This window comes from Antechinus flavipes, chromosome X (assembly GCF_016432865.1).
Source record: "Antechinus flavipes isolate AdamAnt ecotype Samford, QLD, Australia chromosome X, AdamAnt_v2, whole genome shotgun sequence".
Lineage (NCBI taxonomy): Eukaryota > Metazoa > Chordata > Mammalia > Dasyuromorphia > Dasyuridae > Antechinus > Antechinus flavipes.
This window is the reverse complement of record NC_067404.1, coordinates 1,125,854-1,153,558: the sequence shown is the minus strand read 5'-3', so window position 1 is coordinate 1,153,558 and position 27,705 is coordinate 1,125,854. Positions and strand designations below refer to the sequence as shown.

Below are 27,705 nucleotides of genomic sequence, written 5' to 3'. Positions count from 1 at the left end.
CTATTAATTATACTGATTTAAGAAAATGTGGCAAAGATGTCAATGATGCTGATACAGCTTAAAAGAATATGGCATGGGAGGAAGGGAGATGAACACATGTTTGTTCTCTTCTCCTTAAATAGTGTACAGGAAGCAAAAACCCAAATATAGTCAACTTTCATACATACCTATGAGTGGGAAAGGATGATTTCATACCAAAATGAGAGACAAGAAAGTGTCTAAGAACTCCAAAGAACCCGAAAGAAGAAGAGCAAAAGCAAAAAACTCAGGAAAATTCAAGCTAATAGTCATCTTTTAGTTTCTTAGCTGTAGACACCAACTGCAATGATCTCCGACTCCAAGAAAATAAAATTGGACATTGGTTCCATTTCTTCTTCCTCACTGTGCCAGGAAAGAATGATGGGCCTCTTAATCGCTTTTTGTGACTACATATCAAGACTGTTGATTTTTCTCCCAGCCTCTTTAATTCCAGTTTCTGAATCATCAAGCTTGACATTCGATGTCACTCTAAAAGCTCCTTATTATAACTATAAGCCTATACATGTACAAATATATACACATGTATATAGAAATACAAAGTATTTTTATGTAATGACCTAATTAGAAACTTGTGAAAACATCAAAAGAAAAATTTACAAAGTATATACAAATGAACATAATGGGGGACAAGTCTGTTCAATGCCTTCATGTAATTAGGGGATTAGAGAAGGAAATGATTCAAAGAATCTTTTTGATTGTAAAGGTTAAAAACTGGGGAGGAGCAGGAAAGGTCAGAAAGAATGGGGAAACATATTTCATATATCCTTTTTCAAATTAGGGCTTAGTTTGTTATTTTGTTAATTATACTGATTTAAAAGATGTCAATGATGTTGATACAGATTAAAAGAATATGGCATAGGAGGAAGGGAGATGAACACATGTTTGTTCTCTTCTTAGTGTACAGGAAGCAAAAACCCAAATATAGTCAACTTTCATACATACCTATAAGTAGGAAAAGATGATTTCATACCAAAATGAGAGACAAGAAAGTGTCTAAGAACTCCAAAGAACCCGAAAGAAGAAGAGCAAAAGCAAAAAACTCAGGAAAATTCAAGCTAATAGTCATCTTTTAGTTTCTTAGCTGTAGACACCAACTGCAATGATCTCCGACTCCAAGAAAATAAAATTGGACATTGGTTCCATTTCTTCTTCCTCACTGTGCCAGGAAAGAATGATGGGCCTCTTAATCGCTTTTTGTGACTACATATCAAGACTGTTGATTTTTCTCCCAGCCTCTTTAATTCCAGTTTCTGAATCATCAAGCTTGACATTCGATGTCACTCTAAAAGCTCCTTATTATACATGTACAAATATATACACATGTATATAGAAATACATACATATAAGCAGCCATATGTATGCAAGGGATTCCCGGCCAACCCCAAAATAGTTATCGTTTGGCCCTGAGTCAGAGTAAGTGTAAATAGCAATTTCTATTTGGCATAAAAAACCAATTAGTCTTTCCCTCCTAGATTTACTTATTTTGTTGTATATTTCTTTATATTTTTTTGACTCATTAAAAGAGGAGATTCTTTCTCTCAGCTGCTAGCTCGGATTTAATCGCAAATGGTTGCTGTCTTAATCAAACTGAGATCTGCTGAAGACCTTGTTTTAAAAAAGCCAAGATTTTACACTTTAGCCAGGAGACACTATACTATGGTGTCTCTTTCTGGAGGTGGAAAGGACCTTACTCAGCTATCCATTATTTAAAGTAAATCCAGAGTCGCCCAACAGTCTCCAGAATTTTCATGAATAATAACAAAAAAGCACAACAAACAAAATGTTCTTGAGACGAAATCAAGGAATCAAAAAAGTAGCAAAAGAAAACAAACTAGTTCATTACTCAGACTGTGACTTCTCGGAGGGAGGACAAACAGTATTAGATAGAATTGGGCTACAGGGCTTTAAATCATGATCAAAATCATTTTAGAGAATCTTGAGCGGTGTGAAACGAAGTAGAGTGAAGTGAAAAGTGCACACAAGAACAAAACTATAAATAACAAAGCATTGAAAGTTAAGCATCCTATTCAAACCTATAGCAAAGAATCTTTCCATCAGGCTTGTTTACTACTCATACAATGTCCTCTAGTAGACTGTGCCCTTGTTTTCTTTTCTATTTGCATTCTCAAAACTTAACAAAATGTTTAATAAGTATATTTGTTAGTTTATTCAAATTATTCAAATCCCATTAAAAATTATATTAGAAACATTTCAAGAAAATTGGAACTTAATTCTTAACCTCAACCAAATAAATCAGCAAAGAATAGACACTGGCATATATATATATAATATATTATAAAAGATGTCCTTTAAAATTAGTTTAAAAGATTATTTTAAAAATAACACAACTTGATAAATAAAATATACCAAAGCAATTATAACTATGCCTCCAAAAATTGCAAGTTGAAAAGATTTTTAAATGTGTTGGTTTAATAATGTTGAAAATAAAATTACAGAGACTGTAACATAGAAAAATTAGGCACAGAACAAATGGCTTGAATAAAAAGAGACTTGGGAAAGCATAATGATGCAAATGACAAATCTTAAGTTTGAGACTCCAATAAGTCATTTTGGACTAAATTTACTTCCTAATTTTATATTTTTAGTACTTCATAATTTTAGTAAGTGATAAGTTACTGATAGAAATAACAAAAAAAGGTGAAAAAAATCAAATAGGAAAGATGAAAGCAATGGAATAAAGGCACGACAATCATTTAACTTACAACAGCTGAAATTATTTCCTCAAGAGGTTGAATTCTCGTTGATATCACATTGTTTTTTGCTTCTGCTACTTTTGCTGTTCCCTGATTAATAAGACCCTGAGAGAAATGGATTTTTAATAAGTTTTTAAAATAGTAAATAATGAAGGACAAAGAATGAGGACAGGATAATGACATCCTGGGTTTGAGGACATGATTAATCCCATAACGGGGGCACAAATATTAACTGGTTAGATGTTGCACTAGGAACAGCCATCCCCTCCTTTGACTTAAGTCCAGTGACTTAAGAAATAGTCATCGAGTCAATCTGCAAAGTTAAAAGATATGGACTACCTCTTTAGATAGCAAACCAGACAACCTTGCAGGCATCTCTCCCAGGGACAGCAAAAGTTCTCGGGACCCCAATAATTGGCAGGGAAGCTGATTTCTGCACTTACCTCATTACAAGCCAATATTTCTGAACAAAGTTCAGAGGCAAAGAACCAAGACTCAGGCACTTAATGGACAAAAACAATTTGTAATTAAGCTATAATTCCCTTCAAAAGCTTCCTCATTACTGTTGAGGACCAACTTTGGAATGATTTGAATTTGAGAGTTCTTGGATATACTAGATTCTTTACTTTCATTCACTTCCCAACCAAAATCCAACCAATTATAACAATCTCTTGTTATTTACTTTATAACTGTCAAAAGTGCTTTCCTACTTTAGATCTTCATCGATTCTCACATGGACCATTTCAGTAATTTTCTCATGGGTTTCTATTATTTTTACACCATTTATTTACACACTGTTATGTGCAATTCCCATTCTCTGACAGCTCAAAAAATTAACATAACATATAAACTGCATAGTCTCACTCAGTTTTTGTTTTGTCAATTGGTTCTTACAACAACCTACTGAGAAAAATTTTATTACTATCATTATTTCCATTTCTGCAGAGGAGAAAACTGCAGATGAGGACAGCTAAAGAATTTTTTAGAGTGGAGAACTCCTAAGCAAGAATTCTTCCTTTGATTGTTTAAGGGCTGCATTGAAAGAACAAAAATTACCAAGAGAATAGGTTGTTTTGAACAACTCAAGTAATTGGCCCAAATAAACTATATCATCTATCCTGGGGAAAAAACCCAACCTATGTGATTATTAAGCAACAACTGTTTGTAAAAATATACATCTGTGTACATATACACACATATACTGCCTGCCTCCCAGATTTGAATCTGAAATCCTTATTATGGTTTTGTTATGATGATTCTTTTGTTTTCGGCATTTATATCTTGAGTTCCTAAACACAGTGTCTGACACAGAATTCCCAATTACAGTTTTTAATATTCACTGTTTTGTTTTCTTTTTAAGTTTTGAGTTTCACATTCTATAGCTTTCTCCTCCTGTTCCTAAGGCAATAAGCAATCTAATATAGGTAATAAACGTGCAATCATGTAAAATATTTCCATATTCACCATTGTATGCAAGTCAGAGAAAAGTGGAAAGAAAAAAAAGGAAAGAGGGGGATTTTTCATCGTTGAGTACTTGGGGATTGTCTCCGATGATTGTCTGCTTGAGAATAAGGAAATCATTCACAGCTTTCCAACAATGCTCTCTCACTGTGTACAATGTTTCCCTGGTTCTTCTCACGTCACTCTGTCTTCCTAGGTTTTCCTAAAATCATACTGCTTGTCAATTCTTACCGCAGGATAATAGTCCATTACCATACTATGCCACAAAGAGCAGAACTAGTAGCAGTTATGATTTGGCATCAAAAAGCAAACACAATGTCAGGATAAGAAGGATATGTTTAAGTGTCAGATTCATATTTCTAAAGCCTATTTCTGACAGTGACACTTCCCTACAACAACAACACTCAGTTACCCAAAAAATGTTATTCACATGGCTCAGTTAAATGGGGTCTTTTTTCAGTCAGATACAGTTTTCTTATTGTGTCCACATAACACACTTATCATTTTCAAAATCCAGTTTTTTAAAAATTTAGAGTTCCAAAATTTTCCCCTTTCCTGCCTTTCTCCTCCCCACCAAAATGTTAAAAGAAGATGATATATGTTTTATACATATGCATTTATGTTAAACGTATTTTTCACATGAGTTAGGATGTGAAAGATGAATCCAAACAAAAAGGGAAAAGACATTAATTCTCTCTCTGCTGCATTTGACAATGCTGCCCAACCTTCCAAAGTACATTTCTCTTTTTTTGGTGTCAACTTACCTATATTAAAAGCCTTTTTTGATGTCTGTGTGTGCCATCATTTTCAAAGGCAGCAGACAAGTGGAAAAGAAATTAGGACTGAGAAAAATAAAGAGATCTGGTAATGATGACAACTCATGGTATATGATTATAATAGAATACGATGGGAAAATAAGAAACTATAGAGTTTCAGAGACCTGGAAAACTTGTTTGAACAGATGCAAAGTAAAATCACCAGGACAACACTGTACATAATACAATAACATTGGTGGGATTGCCTGTGATGCATTCATCTCTCTTCAATACTTTGATCCAAAACATTGATGACATATTGAAAATGCTATCTGCATCCAGAGAAAGAAATATGGACTCTGAATATAGATTAAGGCAGACTGTTTTCATTTCCACCCCAATGCTTGAATGAGAATTCAAAGAACATAGTAGATTTTTAAGAGTTAGGAAAGCGTGAGGCGCATTCATACTTGTGTATATAGTGGGTATATTCTCTTATTTATTTTAAATGAGTCCTTTTCCACTAGTTATTCCTCTGCATAGATCTATCTGTCATATCGACATTCAATAAATTCTAACAGTTCCTTATTAGCCCTAGGATACAAAATCCTACAGCTTAGGTTCTTCTCTATCTTTTCACACTTCATACGTTTTGCTCCCTTTCACTTACACTGACTCAGTGATAGTGATATCTACCATCCCTTGCTCACATTTCCATTTCCCAACCAAGTGCAAGTGCCTTTCTACTGATTGTCCCTTATGTCTGAAATATGCACCTTCTTTGTCCCTAAGTTTCAGCTTCAATTCCATCTTCTGCTAGAGATCTTTTCCAGGCTCCCTCAGCACTGATTGCTGCCAACATCATATAATTCAAACAACAGAGCTGCTGTCTGCACCATGACATGTGAAGTCATGGAGAGAAGGGGTTGAGAGAAGCTTCTCTTTGACATCCTAGGGCTTCCCAATGACTAGCAAGTCTCCTGCTATATTTCATATACATATGTGTGTGTGTGTGTGTGTGTGTGTATACACAACATATACATTGTGTATGGGTTTGTTTATGTGTACATGTTTGTGAAATTAATTAGGAGCAGATAATTATTGTGACCAATGGACATATTTGGAGATCGGCTTGGGTATTTAGAGAAAATATGAAGCTGTCTGTATTCAAATAATGGAATGTCAATGCACCCATAGTGGCTTACTAGCTTCAAACTTGTTGTACTTTCAATTTTGTTACATAAAAAAAATCTGGGCTAAAAATCTATAGACGAAGACAGGTTATTTTTGACCAAAGCAATAAACCCTGAATATACTCTGAATATCATAGGGTGGATTCCAAGAAGCATCAAAGATGATTATTAGCAGCGACCAGATTAATTCCAAGAGACCCCGCTTTGGTAGAAATAAGAAACAGGCGGCCCCTGAAATTTAATAAGAAAAAAGTGACTAGTCTCGTAAAAGATTATGCTTATAAAGTTAATAAATATGCTATGAAACAGTGTCTTTATGAGGCAGAAAATACTTATGTTCATTCCCCTGTTGTCCAGAGAGAAACATATAGTCAAATAACCTAAGGTAGTCTGAATATGTCAGGTAAAAACAACACTTCAAAATATAAAAGAAAAGATACACTAACATTTAATCAGTACTCTCTTATTAACATATTTTAAAATTTATTTAATAAGTTTTTACTTTCTTCTAACATCTCAATTACTAATGAAAGGAGGAGGAAAAAATTAAAACAGAAACAGAAAACTCTTGTAACATATTTGCTTACAAAGAAAATTTCCCTACAAGTCAAATAAAAAAAAAAGTAAAACAACATAACTGAATCAAAGGATTGTACAATTCAGTCATTGTTTAAAATGCCCTTTCCTATCCCATGTTTTAAAAAGCATGAATTTCTCATGGAATTCAAGAGTGTCTCGCTCGATGAAATTACAGATTTAGTAGCAAAACCATAATCCACGTTTTTACATATTTTCCAATATTTGTCATTTTTCTTTTTATTATTATCTCTGCCAATCCAAGAGGTAGAGGAGAAACTTGCAATTGTTTATTTTGCATTTCTTTCGCTATTATTGAGGTAAATATTTGTACGATCTGGATTTATTCACTTGAGAACTGTAGGTTCAAATTCTTTTTCCATTTAGCTACAACAGTAAAAAATTTTTTTTCTTAAAAATCTTGGAAAGAGCAAATAATTAGTTCATTGTTTTTGGAATCAGGAAGACCTGAATGGGGCCTCAGGCAATTCTTAGCTATGTTACCCATACTTCTCTGTTTGCCTCATTTTCCTAAACTGTAAAATGCATTAGAAAAAGAAATGGCAAATCCCTGCTCTATCTTTGTCAATAAAACCCCAAATCTAGTCACTAAAGGCCAGACAGGGCTGAAACAACAACATATAATGTCATTAAAAAAAAAAAAAAACTTTTTCTATAAAAAAGATTCCTAATTACTTGCTTCCCTTCTAATTGTAGTTTCATTGGTTTTGTTTATGAAAAAATTAATTTTACACAATTATTCAAGGTATTCGTTGATAATTCTTGATAAGCTTCACTGCATCAGTAGGTTGAAAGTAATTTTTCCCTTCATAATTTAATTTTGTCATCATATGACCTTTCATATTTAGCTTACATGTTTATTTGGAATTTATCTTGATAGTATCTTAATTTCTGCCATACTCCTGTGAAGTTTTTTCAGCATTTTTTATTCAATAGAAAGTCCAGCAGGCAGGATTCATTACTTCTCTCTCTTAGAAAAAAACCTGTATCTACCTAACTGAGCCACTGTTCTAAGCGGACAGATTGTTCTAAGCTTAGAAAAAACAGAGTTCAAACTCTGCCCCTGATACTTACAAGTTAAGTGTCTCCTAATCTCCTAATCTCTCTCAGGCTGTAATAAATTTAACATTAGAATTAAATGAGATTATACCTATAAGCATTCTGCAAACCTATGGAGAAGCACAATACAGGTGCCAAGTTTTATTATTTCTATCACTATCTACTATCCACCTTCTATTTCTTAACTAAAACAAAGTCTATCTCAGGATTACCACATTTTGGACTAGTTAGAACTAATGCTGCTAAAATGTCATCGCTTCCCATTCTTTTTTTTCTTTCATTAAAATCCACTGAGACACTTGACCTTATCTCTAAATGAATTTCATTATTGTTATTTTCTAGATCTATAAAATAGCTCTTTTATGAGGTTAGTCAATAGAGCAGTGAATAAATAAATATAGGTGATATCAGTTTTATTATTTGAATAATTTACTTCTTCAATTACATTTAATTACACCTTTGTCATTATTAATGAATGTCTTGTTCTGTGATCATGAAGATCTTGAGCTTGTAGTGTTTGTAGTCATTTTGAATGAAGCTGTTTTTCAGCTACCTAGTTAACAGATACAATGTTAACAAATACAAATACCAGGGGTATGTGAAATTATTTTATGTCCTGCTATGTCATGGAAACCATTTCACTAAGGAAACCATAATGTCACCTGCAAAACACATTGGTTTTATTATTTTTCCCAGGTAATTTTCTCAATTTCTTTTCCTTCCCTTTCTCATTCCTGTAATTAATATTCCTTGCACTAGATCAAATAGCAAAAAAGCATGAAAATACTTGACTTATTTTTTATTTAAAGGATTGCTACTTTATTTTTACTACAAATAACAATGACTCAGATTTTAGAGAACTACACTCAAAAAATTAAGGAAACAACCATTTCTTCTTATGTCTTTGAAGGCTTGTTTGTTAACAAAAATAGACATTTTAAGGGGAAATGGTGGAAAGTATTGACAGGATATAATGTTAGCACAGTTGACTGATGTTAACATGACAGTGTCTAGAACTGATTGAAATCCATGAAAATAGAACAATAATGAGGCAATACTCCTTGATATTTTCTTGGGCTTTTTTCTTATAGGTTTTTTACTTTTTTACTTATCTTTATCTTTTATCTTTTTTACTTTTAGGTTTTTCACTAATTTTAAAGTTATTGCTCCTTGTACTATTTTTCAAGTCAGTTTTTCCAACAAGATATTTCATGTTTTCTTAAACCATAAGCTTTCACTTATGCAATTCTAACTATTAAGGAATGACTTTCTTGGACAAAGTTCTGAATCGGCTCTTTTGCTGGCAGCAAAAAAGACAAAAACAAAAATTGGAAAATTATGGAAAAAAAATTGCTGGATGGCTGAACAGAACTCCAAGCAGCTAACTACTATATGTGGGTTGACTGAAAATTGTTCAAGAAATGCACACTAAGTATCAGATAAAATCATTAATAAAAACATTTTAGGAAAAAAACATGAACATAACAGAAAAAATGGTCTCTCTGCATGGATAAACTGCAACCTAGATGAGAAAGGAAATGAAAAATTACCCACCTCACATTGGTTTCATCATTAAACTCGTTGGCCCAATTTTTTCTTGACTGTGCACTTGTAGAACCATCCAAACGATAATAATATTTCAAAACTATTTTCCTTTACCTACATATTGAAATGAGACTATTTACACTGCAGTCAAAAACATCCAATATACTAGAATAATTATTAAGATATCTTGGACATGCACACAAAATCAAGTTTCATTAAATATTTATTCTTCCTTAAAAACCGTATTTCAAATCTGAAATTTATTCAAATAAATGTTACATAGCCAAAATGCCTAGAAAAACAGATTCTCCAAATACATCTTGGAACTTTTTCAATTATATATTTAATTGATGGCCATTTAGCTGCTATTTAAATATGAATTCCCTTAACACTCGACCTTTCTTTCAGATTTTTTTTTAGCTCAAAAACCTAAAAGTTTTGCACTTTGGTAGAACACTGAATTAATTTAGAATTAATTAGGTAGTTATCTTTTTTTAAAAACTGTACTGACTTGTCTTATCATAAGCAAAAAGACTTTCCCAACTATTTCCCACACTATTTGTTTGAAAAACATGTTTTCTGTGTTCATACAGTTTGTCTTGGTAGGTACATTCCTAAGGTACTTCACATTACCAGCTGATATTCTCAATTCTCCATTCTTGTTGCTTGTTCAATATGTAGAAATACTAGTAATTTAAAGTGGCTTATTTTGTGCCCTGCAATTTTTCTAGGATTATTCATTATTTCAAAATTTTAATTTGATTCTGGGAGATTCTTCAAGTATACCATCATATGATCTGCAGAGTGGGTTGATTTTCTTCTCTTACAGCCTATTTTAACCCCTTTCATTTTATTCTAGTCTTCTTATAATGGTATTTCTAGGAAAATAGTGAATAATAGTGGTTGTTAGGAGTATCTTTGCTTCACCCTTTATCTCAACAAGAAGGCTTCAAGCTTATCTTCTCTACAGATGTTTGTCAAACATTTTAGTTGCATACTGATCATTTTAAGGAAAGCTCCATTTCTTCCTATGCCTTCTAATCTTTCTGCATGTGTTGAGATAATATGGTTTCTATGCCCCCTTTTTTAGTATTTCAATTAAATGAACTTTAGGGACATCCAATTTCAAATATCAAATTTGAAGCCAATTCTATTTAGTTTTTTTTATTATGGACTTTTCTCAAATTGAATACATGATATTAACTAAAATTTTGATCAAAAATGAATATTTAATAGATAATTTTACTAATCTGACAAAAAAGTGGCATACTGCTGCTTAGATTCATTTTTCTTTCTATTTATTTAATGAATCTGAGCTTTAGCAAAACACCATGCTGCTTAAGTGCTGTGGAGAACTTTAAAATATATATAAAACATGATGTTTATGTGTGATGGTTCTTTAGACTTTTTTTTTTTAAAAAAGAGAATCAATGTTTAGCTAATTTTAAAAGTTAAAATAGCTCTTTCATACGTAAAGTTTAATAATAACCAAATTATATTTACCTTTGGCAACAAAAGAATGTCTCCTTTTTGCTTCTTTTCTGAACTGGGATCATTTAGTAAGTTTGGCTCAAACATATAAAGCTCAGTTAGTTCATTCATAGTAAAATGGCGTTCAACTTGCTGTTGATCAATTACCCGAAAGGAAAGTGATTGCTTGGTTATTTGTCGTCCATAGATTTTTTCTTCCATGGTTCCCTGTATGAGAATTAGAGCCCATAATTCCATAATTACACCATGAAACTTAACTTGATGAATTTTACTTTCATTTAGCCAGTGTTCAATACTTGAATCGACAAAACTCAGACGTATTTTTTCACTTTCTCCAGAGTTTGTTTTAGTATAATTTTCTTGTCTTTTCATACAAAGGGTTCTGATACTTTTCAGTAAGTGACAACTTGAAGCATACAACATTACAGTGCTTTTTTCAAAAAGGTTTTGCTTGACTTATTACTATAGATAGCATAGAATTTAAATAAGAAAATTATGGATTCAGTATGTAGTGAATAAATTTAAGCTCAATTGGTACATGGGTGGAGACATAAATAAGTATCAGATACTTATATGAATATTCTGCAGAGATTTCAGTACTAAAGTTGTGGTACTTAAGTACAGGAGATTATAAAGTTAGGAAAAGAGCATACAAAAATGTATAAATGTAAACAAGAATACATCTGCAATTTTTATTAAGTACTGGCTTTATGTGGAGAATTATCACATATAATCTAGGAAAGAGATGAGATTTTCCAATAAAAACAATTTATAATATATAGACATAAATGCATACGTATGCATTATTTGAAGCAAGGGAGTGCAGGAAAAGGAGAGAATTACAAGTATAGAGAATAAAAGTAAGATAAAATTATACCACACGGAAAAACGTTACATTTTGGTCACTACACTTGGAATCAGTAGGATCTGGATTTACAAGCTCCTTCAGTTACTTACCAGCTGTATGTTACTTAATGGCTCAGAGTCTGTTTTCTCATAAACTAAGGAGGCTGAATTTGATAGCCTCTTGAATGCCTTCCAATTTTATTTGTAGCGTCTATGGTGCCCATTAATAGAGCTTTTTATGATACACAAATCATAGAATTCCAAGTTAAAAATTTTAAAGCGAAAGCTTTCCTGAAAGATTCTCAAAACTCATATAATCAATAAACATGTCAAGTTATGCATATGAGGCTAATATTTGCTATGAACCAATAATTGTGCCAAGCAACTCCATGTATGAAAAAAGCATAACTTCTGTCTCAACTAACATTTCTAAAGTTTCCGATGTTTCCCTTTTCAAATACAAACCCATCTCAGCCACTTATCTCTGCCAAATTCCACTTGGTATTTTAGAGATCAAGCCATGACATCATCATACACTCTGTAGTTATGACATTCTATTTTCATTTCTTTTGAACTACTTAAGTTTTGCGTGTAGTTATTAAGTCTGTCACTGATTGTAACACTTTAAAGGTATGTTGTTAAGCTTTTCTGTTTTATGTGGTAATGATATGGGAAGTTTGGGGCTTTTTTTTTTTACTTGTTTTTGTAAATAGTATTCTATTTTTTCAAATTTTATTTTATCATTTTCAAAATCCAGTTTTTTTAAAATTTAGAGTTCCAAAATTTTCCCCTTCCCTGCCTTTCTCCTCCCCACCAAAATGTTAAAATAAGATGATATATGTTTTATACATACGCATTCATGTTAAACGTATTTTCACATGAGTTAGGATGTGAAAGATGAATCCAAACAAAAAGGGAAAAGGCAAGAATTCTCTCTCTGCTGCATTTGACAATGCTGCCCAACCTTCCAAAGTACATTTCTCTTTTTTTGGTGTCATCTTACCTATATTAAAAGCCTTTTTTGATGTCTGTGTGTGCCACCATTTTCAAATGCAGCAAACAAGTGGAAAAGAAATTAGGACTGAGAAAAATAAAGAGATCTGGTAATGATGACAACTCATGGTATATGATTATAATAGAATACTATGGGAAAACAAGAAACTATAGAGTTTCAGAGACCTGGAAAAACTTGTTTGAACAGATGCAAAGTGAAATCACCAGGACAACACTGTACATAATACAATAACATTGGTGGGATCACCTGTAATGCATTCATCTCTCTTCAATACTTTGATCCAAAACACTGGTGATATATCGAAAATGCTATCTGCATCCAGAGAAAGAAATGTGGACTCTGAATATAGATTAAGGCAGACTGTTTTCATTTCCACCCCAATGCTTGAATTCGTTCACAACTCCACCAACAATGCATCAGTGTCCCAGTTTTCCTGCATCCCCTCCAACATTCATCATTATTTTTTCCTGTCATCTTAGCCAATCTGACAGGTGTGTAGTGGTATCTCAGAGTTGTCTTAATTTGCATTTCTCTGATCAATAATGATTTGGAACACTCTTTCATATGAGTGGTAATAGTTTCAATTTCATCCTCTGAAAATTGTCTGTTCATATCCTTTGACCATTTATCAATTGGAGAATGGCTTGATTTCTTATAAATTTGAGTCAGTTCTCTATATATTTTGGAAATGAGGCCTTTATCAGAACCTTTAACTGTGAAGATGTTTTCCCAGTTTGTTGCTTCCCTTCTAATCTTGTTTGCATTAGTTTTATTTGTACAAAGGCTTTTTAATTTGATGTAATCAAAAATTTCTATTTTGTGATCAGTAATGGTCTCTAGTTCATCTTTGGTCACAAATTTCTTTCTCCTCCACAAGTCTGAGAGATAAACTATTCTATGTTCCTCTAATTTATTTCTAATCTCGTTCTTTATGCCTAGGTCATGGACCCATTTTGATCTTATCTTGGTATATGGTGTTAAGTGTGGGTCCATGCCTAATTTCTGCCATACTAATTTCCAATTATCCCAGCAGTTTTTATCAAATAATGAATTCTTTTCCCAGAAGTTAGGGGCTTTGGGTTTGTCAAACACTAGATTGCTATAGTTGACTATTCTGTCTTGTGAGCCTAGCCTTTTCCACTGATCCACTAATCTATTTCTTAGCCAATACCAAATGGTTTTGGTGACTGCTGCTTTATAATATAATTTTAGATCAGGTACAGCTAGGCCACCTTCATTTGATTTTTTTTTCATTAATTCCCTTGAGATTCTCGACTTTTTATTGTTCCATATGAATTTTGTTGTTATTTTTTCTAGATCATTAAAATATTTTCTTGGAAGTCTGATTGGTATAGCACTAAATAAATAGATTAGTTTAGGGAGTATTGTCATCTTTATTATGTTCGCTCGGCCGATCCAAGAGCACTTAATATTTTTCCAATTATTTAAGTCTGACTTTATTTGTGTGGAGACTTTTTTATAATTTTGCTCATATATTCCTGACTTTCCTTTGGTAGATAGATTCCCAAATATTTTATGGTATCAACAGTTATTCTGAATGGAATTTCTCTTTGTATCTCTTGCTGTTGGGTTTTGTTGGTGATGTATAAAAATGCTGAGGATTTATGGGGATTTATTTTGTAGCCAGCTACTTTGCTAAAATTATGAATTATTTCCAATAGCTTTTTGGTAGAATCTCTGGGGTTCTCTAAGTATACCATCATATCATCTGCAAAGAGTGATAGTTTGGTTTCCTCATTGCCTACTCTAATTCCTTTATATCTTTCTCGACTCTTATTGCCGAGGCTAGTGTTTCTAATACGATATTAAATAATAATGGTGATAGAGGGCAACCTTGCTTCACTCCAGAACTGTAGGTTCAAATTCTTTTTCCATTTAGCTACAACAGTAAAAAATTTTTTTTCTTAAAAATCTTGGAAAGAGCAATTAATTAGTTCATTGTTTTTGGAATCAGGAAGACCTGAATGGGGCCTCAGGCAATTCTTAGCTATGTTACCCATACTTCTGTGTTTGCCTCATTTTCCTAAACTGTAAAATGCATTAGAAAAAGAAATGGCAAATCCCTGCTCTGTCTTTGTCAATAAAACCCCAAATCTAGTCACTAAAGGCCAAACAGGGCTGAAACCACAATATATAATGTCATTAAAAAAAAAAAAAAAAAAAAAAAAAAAAAAAAAAAAAAAAAAAAAAAAAAAAAAAAAAAAAAAAAAAAAAAAAAAAAAAAAAAAAAAAAAAAAAAAAAAAAAAAAAAAAAAAAAAAAAAAAAAAAAAAAAAAAAAAAAAAAAAAAAAAAAAAAAAAAAAAAAAAAAAAAAAAAAAAAAAAAAAAAAAAAAAAAAAAAAAAAAAAAAAAAAAAAAAAAAAAAAAAAAAAAAAAAAAAAAAAAAAAAAAAAAAAAAAAAAAAAAAAAAAAAAAAAAAAAAAAAAAAAAAAAAAAAAAAAAAAAAAAAAAAAAAAAAAAAAAAAAAAAAAAAAAAAAAAAAAAAAAAAAAAAAAAAAAAAAAAAAAAAAAAAAAAAAAAAAAAAAAAAAAAAAAAAAAAAAAAAAAAAAAAAAAAAAAAAAAAAAAAAAAAAAAAAAAAAAAAAAAAAAAAAAAAAAAAAAAAAAAAAAAAAAAAAAAAAAAAAAAAAAAAAAAAAAAAAAAAAAAAAAAAAAAAAAAAAAAAAAAAAAAAAAAAAAAAAAAAAAAAAAAAAAAAAAAAAAAAAAAAAAAAAAAAAAAAAAAAAAAAAAAAAAAAAAAAAAAAAAAAAAAAAAAAAAAAAAAAAAAAAAAAAAAAAAAAAAAAAAAAAAAAAAAAAAAAAAAAAAAAAAAAAAAAAAAAAAAAAAAAAAAAAAAAAAAAAAAAAAAAAAAAAAAAAAAAAAAAAAAAAAAAAAAAAAAAAAAAAAAAAAAAAAAAAAAAAAAAAAAAAAAAAAAAAAAAAAAAAAAAAAAAAAAAAAAAAAAAAAAAAAAAAAAAAAAAAAAAAAAAAAAAAAAAAAAAAAAAAAAAAAAAAAAAAAAAAAAAAAAAAAAAAAAAAAAAAAAAAAAAAAAAAAAAAAAAAAAAAAAAAAAAAAAAAAAAAAAAAAAAAAAAAAAAAAAAAAAAAAAAAAAAAAAAAAAAAAAAAAAAAAAAAAAAAAAAAAAAAAAAAAAAAAAAAAAAAAAAAAAAAAAAAAAAAAAAAAAAAAAAAAAAAAAAAAAAAAAAAAAAAAAAAAAAAAAAAAAAAAAAAAAAAAAAAAAAAAAAAAAAAAAAAAAAAAAAAAAAAAAAAAAAAAAAAAAAAAAAAAAAAAAAAAAAAAAAAAAAAAAAAAAAAAAAAAAAAAAAAAAAAAAAAAAAAAAAAAAAAAAAAAAAAAAAAAAAAAAAAAAAAAAAAAAAAAAAAAAAAAAAAAAAAAAAAAAAAAAAAAAAAAAAAAAAAAAAAAAAAAAAAAAAAAAAAAAAAAAAAAAAAAAAAAAAAAAAAAAAAAAAAAAAAAAAAAAAAAAAAAAAAAAAAAAAAAAAAAAAAAAAAAAAAAAAAAAAAAAAAAAAAAAAAAAAAAAAAAAAAAAAAAAAAAAAAAAAAAAAAAAAAAAAAAAAAAAAAAAAAAAAAAAAAAAAAAAAAAAAAAAAAAAAAAAAAAAAAAAAAAAAAAAAAAAAAAAAAAAAAAAAAAAAAAAAAAAAAAAAAAAAAAAAAAAAAAACTAGTTTATTTAGCATTGGAGTTAATTGTTCTTTAAATGTTTGGTAGAATTCACATGTAAATCCATCTGGTCCTGGGGATTTTTTCTTAGGGAGTTGATTGATAGTTTGTTCTATTTCTTTTTCTGAGATGGGACTGTTTAGGATATTTACTTCTTCCTCTGTTAGTTTGGGAAAGCTATATTTTTGGAGGTATTTTTCTGTTTCATTTAAGTTGTCGAATTTATTGGCATAAAGTTGAGCAAAGTAACTCCTAATTATTGCTCTAATTTCCTCTTCATTACTGGTGAGTTCTCCCTTTTCATTTTTAAGACTAACAATTTGATTTTCCTCTTTCCTTTTTTTAATCAGATTTACTAAGGGTTTGTCTATTTTGTTGGTTTTTTCATAGAACCAACTCTTAGTTTTATTAATCATTTCAATAGTTTTTTTACTTTCAATTTTGTTACATGAAAAGTTGAAACCTACCTGGGCTAAAAATCTATAGATGAAGACAGGTTTTTTTTGACCAAAGCGATAAACCCTGAATATACTCTGAATATCATAGGATGGATTCCAGGAAGCATCAAAGATGATTACTCTATTAGCAGCGACCAGATTAATTCCAAGAGACCCCGCTTTGGTAGAAATAAGAAACAGGCGGCCCCTGAAATTTAATAAGAAAAAAGTGACTAGTCTCGTAAAAGATTATGCTTATAAAGTTAATAAATATGCTATGGTCTTTATGAGGCAGAAAATACTTATGTTCATTCCCCTGTTGTCCAGAGAGAAACATATAGTCAAATAACCTAAGGTAGTCTGAATATGTCAGGTATCAACAACACTTCAAAATATAAAAGAAAAGAAACACTGACATTTAATCAGTACTCTCTTATTAACTTTTTAAAATTTATTTAACAAGTATTTACTTTCTTTCTTCTAACATCTCAATTACTAATGAAAGGAGGAGGAAAAAATTAAAATAGAAACAGAAAATTCTTGTAACATATTTGCTTACAAAAAAAATTTCCCTACAAGTCAAATAAAAAAAGTAAAACAACATAGCTGAATCAAAGGATAGTACAATTCAGTCATTGTTTAAAATGACCTCTCCTATCCCATGGTTTAAAAAGTATGAATTTCTCATGGATTTCAAGAGTGTCTTGATGAAATTTTTAGTTTAGTAGCAAAACTGTAATCCATGTTTTTACATATTTTCCAATATTTGTCATTTTTCTTTTTATTATTATCTCTGCCAATCCAAGAGGTAGAGGAGAAACTTGCAATTGCTTATTTTGCATTTCTTTCGCTATTATTGAGGTAAATATTTGTACGATCTGGATTTATTCACTTGAGAACTGTAGGTTCAAATTCTTTTTCCATTTAGCTACAACAGTAAAAAAATTTTTTTTCTTAAAAATCTTGGAAAGAGCAATTAATTAGTTCATTGTTTTTGGAATCAGGAAGACCTGAATGGGGCCTCAGGCAATTCTTAGCTATGTTACCCATACTTCTGTGTTTGCCTCATTTTCCTAAACTGTAAAATGCATTAGAAAAAGAAATGGCAAATCCCTGCTCTGTCTTTGTCAATAAAACCCCAAATCTAGTCACTAAAGGCCAAACAGGGCTGAAACCACAATATATAATGTCATTTAAAAAAAAAAAAACCTTTTCTATAAAACAGATTCCTAATTACTTGCTTCCCTTCTAATTGTACTTTCATTGGTTTTGTTTATGAAAAAATTAATTTTACACAATTATTCAAGGTATTCGTTGATAATTCTTTATAAACTTCACTCATCATTAGGTTGTAAGTAATTTTTCCCTTCATAATTTAGTTTTATGTGTCATCATATGACCTTTCATATTTAGCTTACATGTTTGTTTGGAATTTATCTTGATAGTATCTTAATTTCTGCCATACTCCTGTGAAGTTTTTTCAGCATTTTTTATTCAATAGAAAGACCAGCAGGCGGGATTCATTACTTCTCTCTCTTAGGAAAAAACCTGTATCTACCTAACTTAGCCACTGTTCTAGGCAGACAGATTGTTCTAAGCTTAGAAAAAACAGAGTTCAAACTCTGCCCCTGATACTTACAAGTTAAGTGTCTCCTAATCTCCTAATCTCTCTTAGGCTGTAATAAACTTAACATTAGAATTAAATGAGATTATACCTATAAGTATTCTGCAAACCTATGGAGAAGCACAATACAGGTGCCAAATTTTATTATTTCTATCATTATCTACTATCCACCTTCTATTTCTTAACTAAAACAAAGTCTATCTCAGGATTACTGCATTTTGGACTAGTTAGAGCTAATGCTGCTAAAATGTCATCACTTCCCACTCTTTTTTCTTTCATTAAAGTCCACTGAGACACTTGACCTTATCTCTAAATGAATTTCATTATTGTTATTTTCTAGATCTATAAAATAGTTCTTTTATGAGTTTAGTCAATAGAGTAGTGAATAAATAAATATAGGTGATATCAGTTTTATTATTTCTATCATTATCTACTATCCACCTTCTATTTCTTAACTAAAACAAAGTAGATTTTGCTCCAACCTTTTACCTTTAACCTGCTTGTGTCACCCCGCTTCAGGTGTGTTTCCTGTAAACAACATATTGTAGGATTCTGGCTTTTAATCCATTCTGCTAACCACTTCCTCTTTATGGGGGAGTTTACCCCGTTCACGTTTATGGTTAGAATGACCAATTCTGTATTACTTGCCATCTTGTTAACCCCGGTTTATGCTTTTCAGAACTTCTTTCCCCTTTCCGCCCCTTCCCAGTATTAAGCTTGTGAGCACCCCTTGCTTCTCACAGCCCTCCCTTTTTAGTGTCCCTCCCCCCGCCTTAGAGTTCCTCCCTCTATCTTACCCCTTTCCCTCCCAGTTCCCGTATTCCCTTCCGCTTAGCTTATTCCTTCCCTTTCTCATTCCTAGAATTAATATTCCTTGCACTGTATCAAGTAGCAAAAAAGCATGAAAATACTTGACTTATTTTTTATTTAAAGGATTGCTACTTTATTTTTACTACGAATAACAATGACTCCAGATTTTAGAGAACTACACTCAAAAAATTAAGGAAACAACCATTTCTTCTTATGTCTTTGAAGGCTTGTTTGTTAACAAAAATAGACATTTTAAGGGGAAATAGTGCCAAAGTATTGATGGGATAATATTAGTTGATATTAACATGACAGTGTCTAGAACAGATTGAAATCCATGAAAATAGAACAATAATGAGGCAATACTCCTTGATATTTTCTTGGGCTTTTTTCTTATAATGACTTTTAGGTCATTCACTAATTTTTAAGTTATTGCTCCTCGTACTATTTTTCAAGTCAGTTTTTCCAAGGAGATATTTCATGTTTTCTGAAACCATAAGCTTTCACTTATGCAATTCTAACTATTAAGGAATGACTTTCTTGGACAAAGTTCTGAATCGGCTCTTTTGCTGGAAGCAAAAAAGACAAAAACAAAAATTGGAAAATTATGGAAAAAAAATAATTGCTGAATGGCTGAACAGAACGCCAAGCAGCTAACTACTACAAGAATAAATCATTTTGAAAGATTTAGCAATTCTGATGAATACAATGGCCAACTAATTCCAATGACCACAAAGTGGACAGAGTAAGAGGATTGGAGTAAGGTTGACTCCTCAAATCCTGTCTCAGATACTAACTGGTATGTGACCATTGAATCTGATTTGCTTCAGTTTCCTCATTTATGAATTCAGTTATAGAAAGAAATGAAATTCGCTTACTTCGTTGAATGTCCATCTTCTCCCTGGAAAAAGATGCTCATTCTCGCTGGGTAAGTTATTTTTGGTTGCATACCAAGTTCCTTAGCCTTTCGGAATATCATATTCCAGGCCCTTCGATCTTTTAATGTGGATGCTGCCAGATCCTGGGTGATCCTTATTGTGGCTCCTTGATACTTGAATTGGGTTTTTCTAGCCGCTTGCAATATTTTTCCTTCGCCTGAGGGTTCTGGCATTTGGCCACTATATTCCTTGGTGTTTTCATTTTAGGATCCCTTTCAGTGGGTGATCGATGAATCCTTTCAATGTTTATTTTTTCCTCTGTTCCTATGACTTCTGGGCAGTTTTCTTTGATAATTTCCTGGAAAATAGTGTCCAGGCTCTTTTTTTCATCATGTTTTTCTGGAAGTCCAATGATTCTCAGGTTGCCTCTCCTGGATCTGTTTTCCAGGTCTGTTGTCTTCCCCAGAAGGTATTTCACTTTCTTTTCCATTGTTTGATTTTTTTGGATTTGCTTGACTGATTCTTCTTGTCTCCTCGAGTCATTCAATTCCAGTTGTTCAATTCTGATTTTCTATGAAGTATTTTCTTCACTCACTTTTTTAAGATTTTTTTCTAATTGTCCAATTGAATTCTTTTGTTCTGTGGAATTTTTTTCCATTTTGCCAATTTTGTGTTTTAGAGAGCTGTTTTCTGTTTCCAGTTCACCAATCCTATTTTTCAAGGATTTTACTTCTTTATCCACTCTCTCTTTAACTGACTTCTCCAGGCTCTTTTCCCAAGCTTCCCTCTCCTTTTCTCATTTTTCTTCTAGCTCCCTTGTGAGAGCCTTTTTAATCACTTCTATGAGGTCCATCTGTGCTGAGGAACAGACGATCTCCTCCTTTGGGGATTCACCTGGGGACTGTCTGTTTTTAGTCTCCTCAGGATTTAGAGTCTGCTCTCTATCTGTGTAGAAGCTGTCAAGGGTTAAAGTCCTCTTCAGCTTCTTGCTCATTCTGTCTATTAATCAGAGACAAACTACCAAAGAAAAACAGAAAAAACTGGAGTCTTTCTTTGGGGGAGGGGCTGGGTATGTTACCGAGCTTCCTCTCCAGACTGCAGGGGGCAGCAATGAGGCACTAGCAGGACTGTGCTGCGCCTGCGCTCTGAGATCCCAGAGCGTGCTGAGTCACTGTTGGGGGGGAAGGGGGGGCGGCCAGGTCCGAGAGACTCCAGCTGTTTGGGGTTGTATTCTTCAGCCCCGGTGTTTTTAGCTTCTCTGCTGGGCTGCTGACTTGCTGCTGGAACAAAGTATCCAAACCTGTGGCGAAGCTCTCCCCGCAAAGACGGCTGCGATCACTCCCCACCCCTCTCCAGTCTGCTCCCGTGCTCTCACTGCCGCTGCCCGCCGCCTGCGCCCGATCTAAAACCGCCCCAGCCCTCCAGTAAAGACAGACCTTTCTTGGCGGATCTCAAGGATGGCTTCTCTTGGTAACTATATGTGGGTTGACTGAAAATTGTTCAAGAAATACGCACTAAGTATCAGATAAAGTCATTAATAAAAACACCTTGGGAAAAAACTTGTATATAACAGAAAAAATTGGTCTCTCTGCATGGATAAACTGCAACCTAGATGAGAAAGGAAATGAAAAATTACCCACCTCACATTGGTTTCATCATTAAACTCGTTGGCCCACTTTTTTCTTGATTGTGCACTCGTAGAACCATCCAAACGATAATAATCAATATTTCGAATCCATTTTCCTTTACCTACATATTAAATGAGACTATTTACACTGCAGTCTAAAACATGCAATATACTAGAATGATTATTAAGGTATCTTGCACATGCACACAAAATCAAGTTTCATGAAATATTTAATCTTCCTAAAAACCATGTTTCAAATCTGAAAATTATTCAAGTAAATGTTACATAGCCAAAATGCCTAGAAAAACAGATTCTCCAAATACATCTTGGAATTTTTTCAATTATATCTTTAATTGATGGCCATTTAGCTGCTATTTAAGTATTAATTGCTTTAATACTCAACCTTTCTTTTAGATATTTTTTAGCTCAAAAAACTAAACATTTTGCACTTTGGTAGAACACTGAATAAAGAATTAATTAGGTATCTTTTTTAAAAACTATACTGGCTTGTCTTATCCATAAGCAAAAAAGACTTTCCCAACTGTTCACACTATTTGTGTGAAAAACATGTTTTCTGTGTTCATACAGCTTTCAGTTTGTCTTGGTAGGTACATTCCTAAGGTACTTCACATTACCAGCTGATATTCTCAATTAAATCCAGCTGATATGTTGAATTAAATTTCTCCATCTCTTGTTGCTTGTTCAATATATAGAAATACTAGTAATTTAAAGTGGCTTATTTTGTGCCCTGCAATTTTTCTAGGAGTATTCATTATTTCAAAATTTTAATTTGATTCTGGGAGATTCTTCAAGTATACCATCATATGATCTGCAGAGTGGGTTGATTTTCTTCTCTTACAGCCTATTTTAACCCCTTTCATTTTATTCTAGTCTTATCATAATAATGTTTCTAGGAAAATAGTGAATAACAGTGGCTGTCAAGTGTATCTTTGCTTCGCCCTTTATCTCACCAGGAAGGCTTCAAGCTCATTTTCTCTACAAATGTTTGTCAATCATTTTAGTTGCATACTGATCATTTTAAGGAAAGCTCCATTTATTCCTATGCTTTCTAATCTTTCTAAGAAAGAGAGTTCTTGTCAAAAGTTGTTTCTGCATGTGTTGAGATAATATGGTTTCTATTACTTTGATTATTTAGATGGACAATTATGCTGTTTGTTACTTTCGTTATTTATGTAGTCAATTATGCTGATAGTTTTCCTGAGATTCAATCAGTTCAGTCTTCCTGGCATAAATCTCACCTGGTCATACTGCAGCAGCAGCCTTTTGATATTTTGCTATGATATCCATGTGTATTTAATTTAAAATTTTTTCATCAGTATTCATTAGGGAAACTGGGCTACAATGTTCTTTCTCTGTGTTTGTCCTTCCTGGTTGAGGTAGCAGTGCCAGGATCAAAAAAAAAAAAAAAAAAAAAAGAATTTAGAAGGATTCCTTTTTTTGTTTATTATTAACAGTTTATATATGATTGGAAATCATTGTTCTAGAAAGATTTGCCATAATTTAGTTAATTAAGAATCTATAGTGTTGGAGATTGTTTTCTTAGACAACGCACTGATGGCTTCATCAATTTTTTCTTTCTAAGATGGGGCTGTTTAAGTATCCTATTTTCTGTCAATTTGGCTAATTTTATTCATCTGTTTTATTTGTCAAACTTAGTGAATTTAACTGGAAAAGAGTTCCTATTAATTGCTCATTTACTGGTCATACGCTCACCCTTTTATTTTTGATATTGGTAATTTGGTTTTTTCTTTTAAAAAAAATCTTATTATTCAATGAATCCCCTATTTTATTGGCTTTTCTCCCACAAAACCAGCTCTGTCTTATTATTAGTTATATAGTGTTTTAATATTAATTTTTTCAGAAAATTAATATTAAAGATCAACTTACCTTTATAAATTTTGTGCTTGTCTTTTTCATCTGAGTTTTCCTTACTCCCCATTTCAAGAAAATCTTCAATCAAGTCTAAAGATATAAGGGATTGACTAAATACCAGCCTATGAAGTAAAAGAAAACGGTGATTTGTTCACTGAAATTGCTTTTTCCTTGTTATGAGCTTTATATTCTCATTTTTATGCCATCATAGTTTAATGTTATATGCATTCCTATGTAATGACACATAAACCAAATAACACGCAAAAATAACCTACATTAGAAGGATTTGGGAAGAAATGACTTCTCAACTGAAACTCAAGACTGTGGTGTTCTTTTTCTTCTTTAATATATATAAGATAAAGGTTTTTTCTGGGGGAGAGCAGGTTTCTTGGGAAGGTTTTCTGGAGGCCATCTTAGCTGCAGATGAATGTAATAATCACCGAAACGCAGCCAGCGGGTAAAAAAAAAAAAAAAAAAAAAAAAAAAAAACGTTTATTTTCACCTTCCCAAGAGCTCCCTCCAAATATCTCCAAATCCAAAGATTTTGTCCTTCAGTCTCTGCCTCTGCTTTCTTCAGCATCCAGCCAGCTCCATTCTTCATGTAATTCCGGTGAAATCTGTCCAAGAGCCTCTGTCTGTTTCTTTTATATGAAAGAGAGGAATTGTGGGATACGAGAGGGATTATGGGTTTTCTCCCATAGCTCTCTCTGGCCCTAAAAGCTTTAAGGGAGGTGTGAATTCACAAAGTTACAAAGTTTACTTTGTGACTTTCCCATACTTGTGAACTCCAATGAATAAAGTTGTGAACACAAGCACTGTATTAATTAGTTCTACTTAGTACCTTGTTTCAGGTTCTGGCCCAAAACATCTTCTTGTAAGATCAGAACAGTAATCTATCAACTCTAATGAGTTAGCAGTTTGTAAAGATTCCAACACAAGACAATATAAATAATCAACTAGAAAAAAATGTAGGCTAATATCAGTTTTAAAAAATCTACCTAATGTGGCCCTTTTTTTTGGCGTTTCAATTAAATGAACTTTAGAGACATCCAATTTCAAATATTAAGTTTTGAAACCAATTCTATTTAGTTTTATTTTATTATGGACTTTTCTCAAATTAAGTACATGGTATTAACTAAAATTTTGATCATCAATGAATATTTAACAGATAATTTTACTAATCTGACAGAAAAGTGATATACTGCTACTTAGATTCATTCTTCTTACTATTTATTTAATGAATCTGAGCTTTGGCAAAGCACCATGCTGATTAAGTGCTGTGGAGAACTTTAAAATATATATAAAACATGATATTTATGTGCGATGGTTCTTTAGACTTTTTAAAAAAGAGAATCAATGTCTACCTAATTAAAAAAAAAATTACTCCTAAAAGAAAAGGGAAAAAAATCTTTTCTATTTTCTGATCATCAAGAAAAATTTGCATCAGAAATAGTTCCTCTGAGATATTTTTGAGATAGGAAATCCTAACCAAAATGAGTTTTCTTTAGAAGACAGAACTATAAAAAATTAAGTGTAAACTTAAAATTCGCTATTAGAAGGATATGTAAGTGTGGTGTTTTTCTTCTTTAAAATATAAGATGGTTCTCTCTGGGAGCAGGTTTCTTGGGAGGTTTTCTGAAAGTGCCTTAGTTTCTGTTAAAAGTAATAATTACCTCAAAATAGCCAGGTGATAAAATGCAAATATTTATTTTCTCCTTCTAGAGTAGGCCGGTTACTTTTTCTTAGTGGCCTCTCTTGGTTCCTGCTTGGTTCCAAAAGCTCCCTCCGAATGTCTCCAAATCCAGAGGTTTGTCCTTCAGCCTCCAAGAAGGAAACTGGAATGAATCTCTCTTGCCTCCGAGAGAGGGCTTGTGGGCTTCTTCCCAGAGTGCTCCTCTCCGACCCCTGGCAATGTTCCGAAGGAACGAACTTGAAGCTCTAAGAGCTTCTATATCTATGATCTCCCAAAGGCCGACTCCTCCTTCTGGAGGCAGGGATTAGGAGAGGTGTGAATCCACAAAGTCACACAGTTAACTTGGTGAATCTCCCATACTTGTGAACTCCAATGAATAAAGTTGTGAACACAAGCACTGTATTAATTAGTTCTACTTAGTACCTTGTTTCAGGTTCTGGCCCAAAACATCTTCTTGTAAGATCAGAACAGTAATCTATCAACTCTAATGAGTTAGCAGTTTGTAAAGATTCCAACACAAGACAATATAAATATCGTTATGCTTTTAATCTGAAAACTAAAAGAATACTTGGAATTTATAGAAATCATATTTAGTCCATGGAATAATATTAGGTTTACAATTTCAATAAAGTTTATTCATCTGTTAATTATTCTAAATTTTTGTGATTCAGTGGATATTGCTTATGGGCTTATACTTTTTCACTTTCTTTTCCACGTACTACTATCTGTATGCCTAAACTTTAATGAAATCTTATACCTGGATTCCAAATATACTTTCAAGATTATCTGAAAAGTATTAATAGTAATAACAATGTTAAAAGAGTAATAACAATGTTAAAAGAATATGGCCTTGGAGCTCAACTAAAGAATATTCCCTCTTCGTGAGAAGAGTAAAGTCCTGAGACTGTTAAGTCATGCAAACTCTGGAACAGAACTTACTACACAGAACTGAAAATAGTTATTTGTCTTCTTAGAAAATTAATGATAATCCCTAATCGGTGTGGTGTCTTGACTTGTGAGTCAATTAGTTGTAAGTAAACTAGAATGGCAAAATCATTAACCTCATTTTGTCTCCCAGAATCACTGACGTCCAGTGATAAGACAAATATTGATTCTGTGGGATGCACTGAATGTCCCTGGCATCTGTAGGAATATTTCTTAATTACGTCAGTCCAAATTCCTCTTTTCTTTTTCTGCTGTTTCACACCATTAAATGAGGGATACTAAAGTCTTCCATCATTCCTGGGTTACTAGTGTATGTCTCTTCATAGCTCAAATAGTATTTTCATAATAAATTTTGGTACCAAGCCAATTGGACCAATTCAATTTGTTTGCTGCCTTTTGTTCCATTCATTATAATGTAGTTTCCTTTGTTTTTTGCCTTGTCAAATAGCATGACTGTAACTCCTATTAGAGAGAGAGAGAGAGAGAGAGAGAGAGAGAGAGAGAGAGAGATTAATTTAATTGATCAATTAAAAATTATCCTAACAATGGTACAATATTGATTGCCGTAGTATATTATCAAACAATCACATTGCTCTCTTATCTCTGTAGAACATGTCTTCATCTGGCCTGTTGTAATGGACATCCAGCTGTTGTGTCTCTCTTAATAGAGAGAAAATGTGACCTGAATTTGTTGGACAGAGACGGTCGAACACCTTTCATGAAGGTACACATTAGTTAACTATGCTGTTCATTGAAATGGATTTGGATTTCTGTCTTTGATTAAGAAAAGTTAGTAAATATCTTATTTAAATATCATGAATTATGTTTGAATATATTCCATTTTACATCACATTATTTTTTTTTGTATATATTATGCTGACAGGCAATACAGTGTGAAGAGGAGGAGTGTGCAACTATCTTGCTTCAACATGGTGCAGACCCTAATATTGGGGATGGCAGCAACAATGCTCTTCACTATGTTTCCTTTTTTCTGGGAATAGGCCTAGCAGCAAAACTGCTTCACTATAAAGCTGATATTGAAGCAAAAAACAAGGTAGAAATTAACAATCTTGTATAATAGATTATCAGCTAAAAAACAATGTACAATGTACATATTTTATAATTCATTTATTTTTGGAAGCATTTTTTAATGAAAATAATTTAAAATTATTCTGTAGTCAAAATTTATTAGTCCTTGGAATTTTTTAATGTGGGATGGAGGGATGAGGAAGGCAGGGAGAGTACACATAACACTAGAAGAGGTTTCATTCACAGTGGAACTCCTAAGAAGGAAATTCCCTCTTCTAATTTAGCTCAGGGCTTGCTCTATGTTTTAATCTTACAGTATGGATTCTTCCACTGGGATTTATCAACTTTGAAAAGAATACATTGCGACTTCCGGCCAAG

The 27,705-nt window shown here is 31.5% G+C and overlaps 1 protein-coding gene across 1 annotated transcript in view; it reads right to left on the bottom strand.

Annotated features, from left to right (window-relative positions):
• The window catches only part of LOC127542761 (transcriptional regulator ATRX-like), a 167,851-nt gene that overhangs the window by 54,676 nt on the left and 85,470 nt on the right, over positions 1–27,705 (bottom strand). Inside the window, 4 exon segments of the mRNA XM_051968551.1 lie at positions 10,867–11,061; positions 16,862–17,039; positions 21,781–21,889; positions 23,676–23,782. Coding sequence (XP_051824511.1) covers positions 10,867–11,061; positions 16,862–17,039; positions 21,781–21,889; positions 23,676–23,782 — 589 coding nt within the window.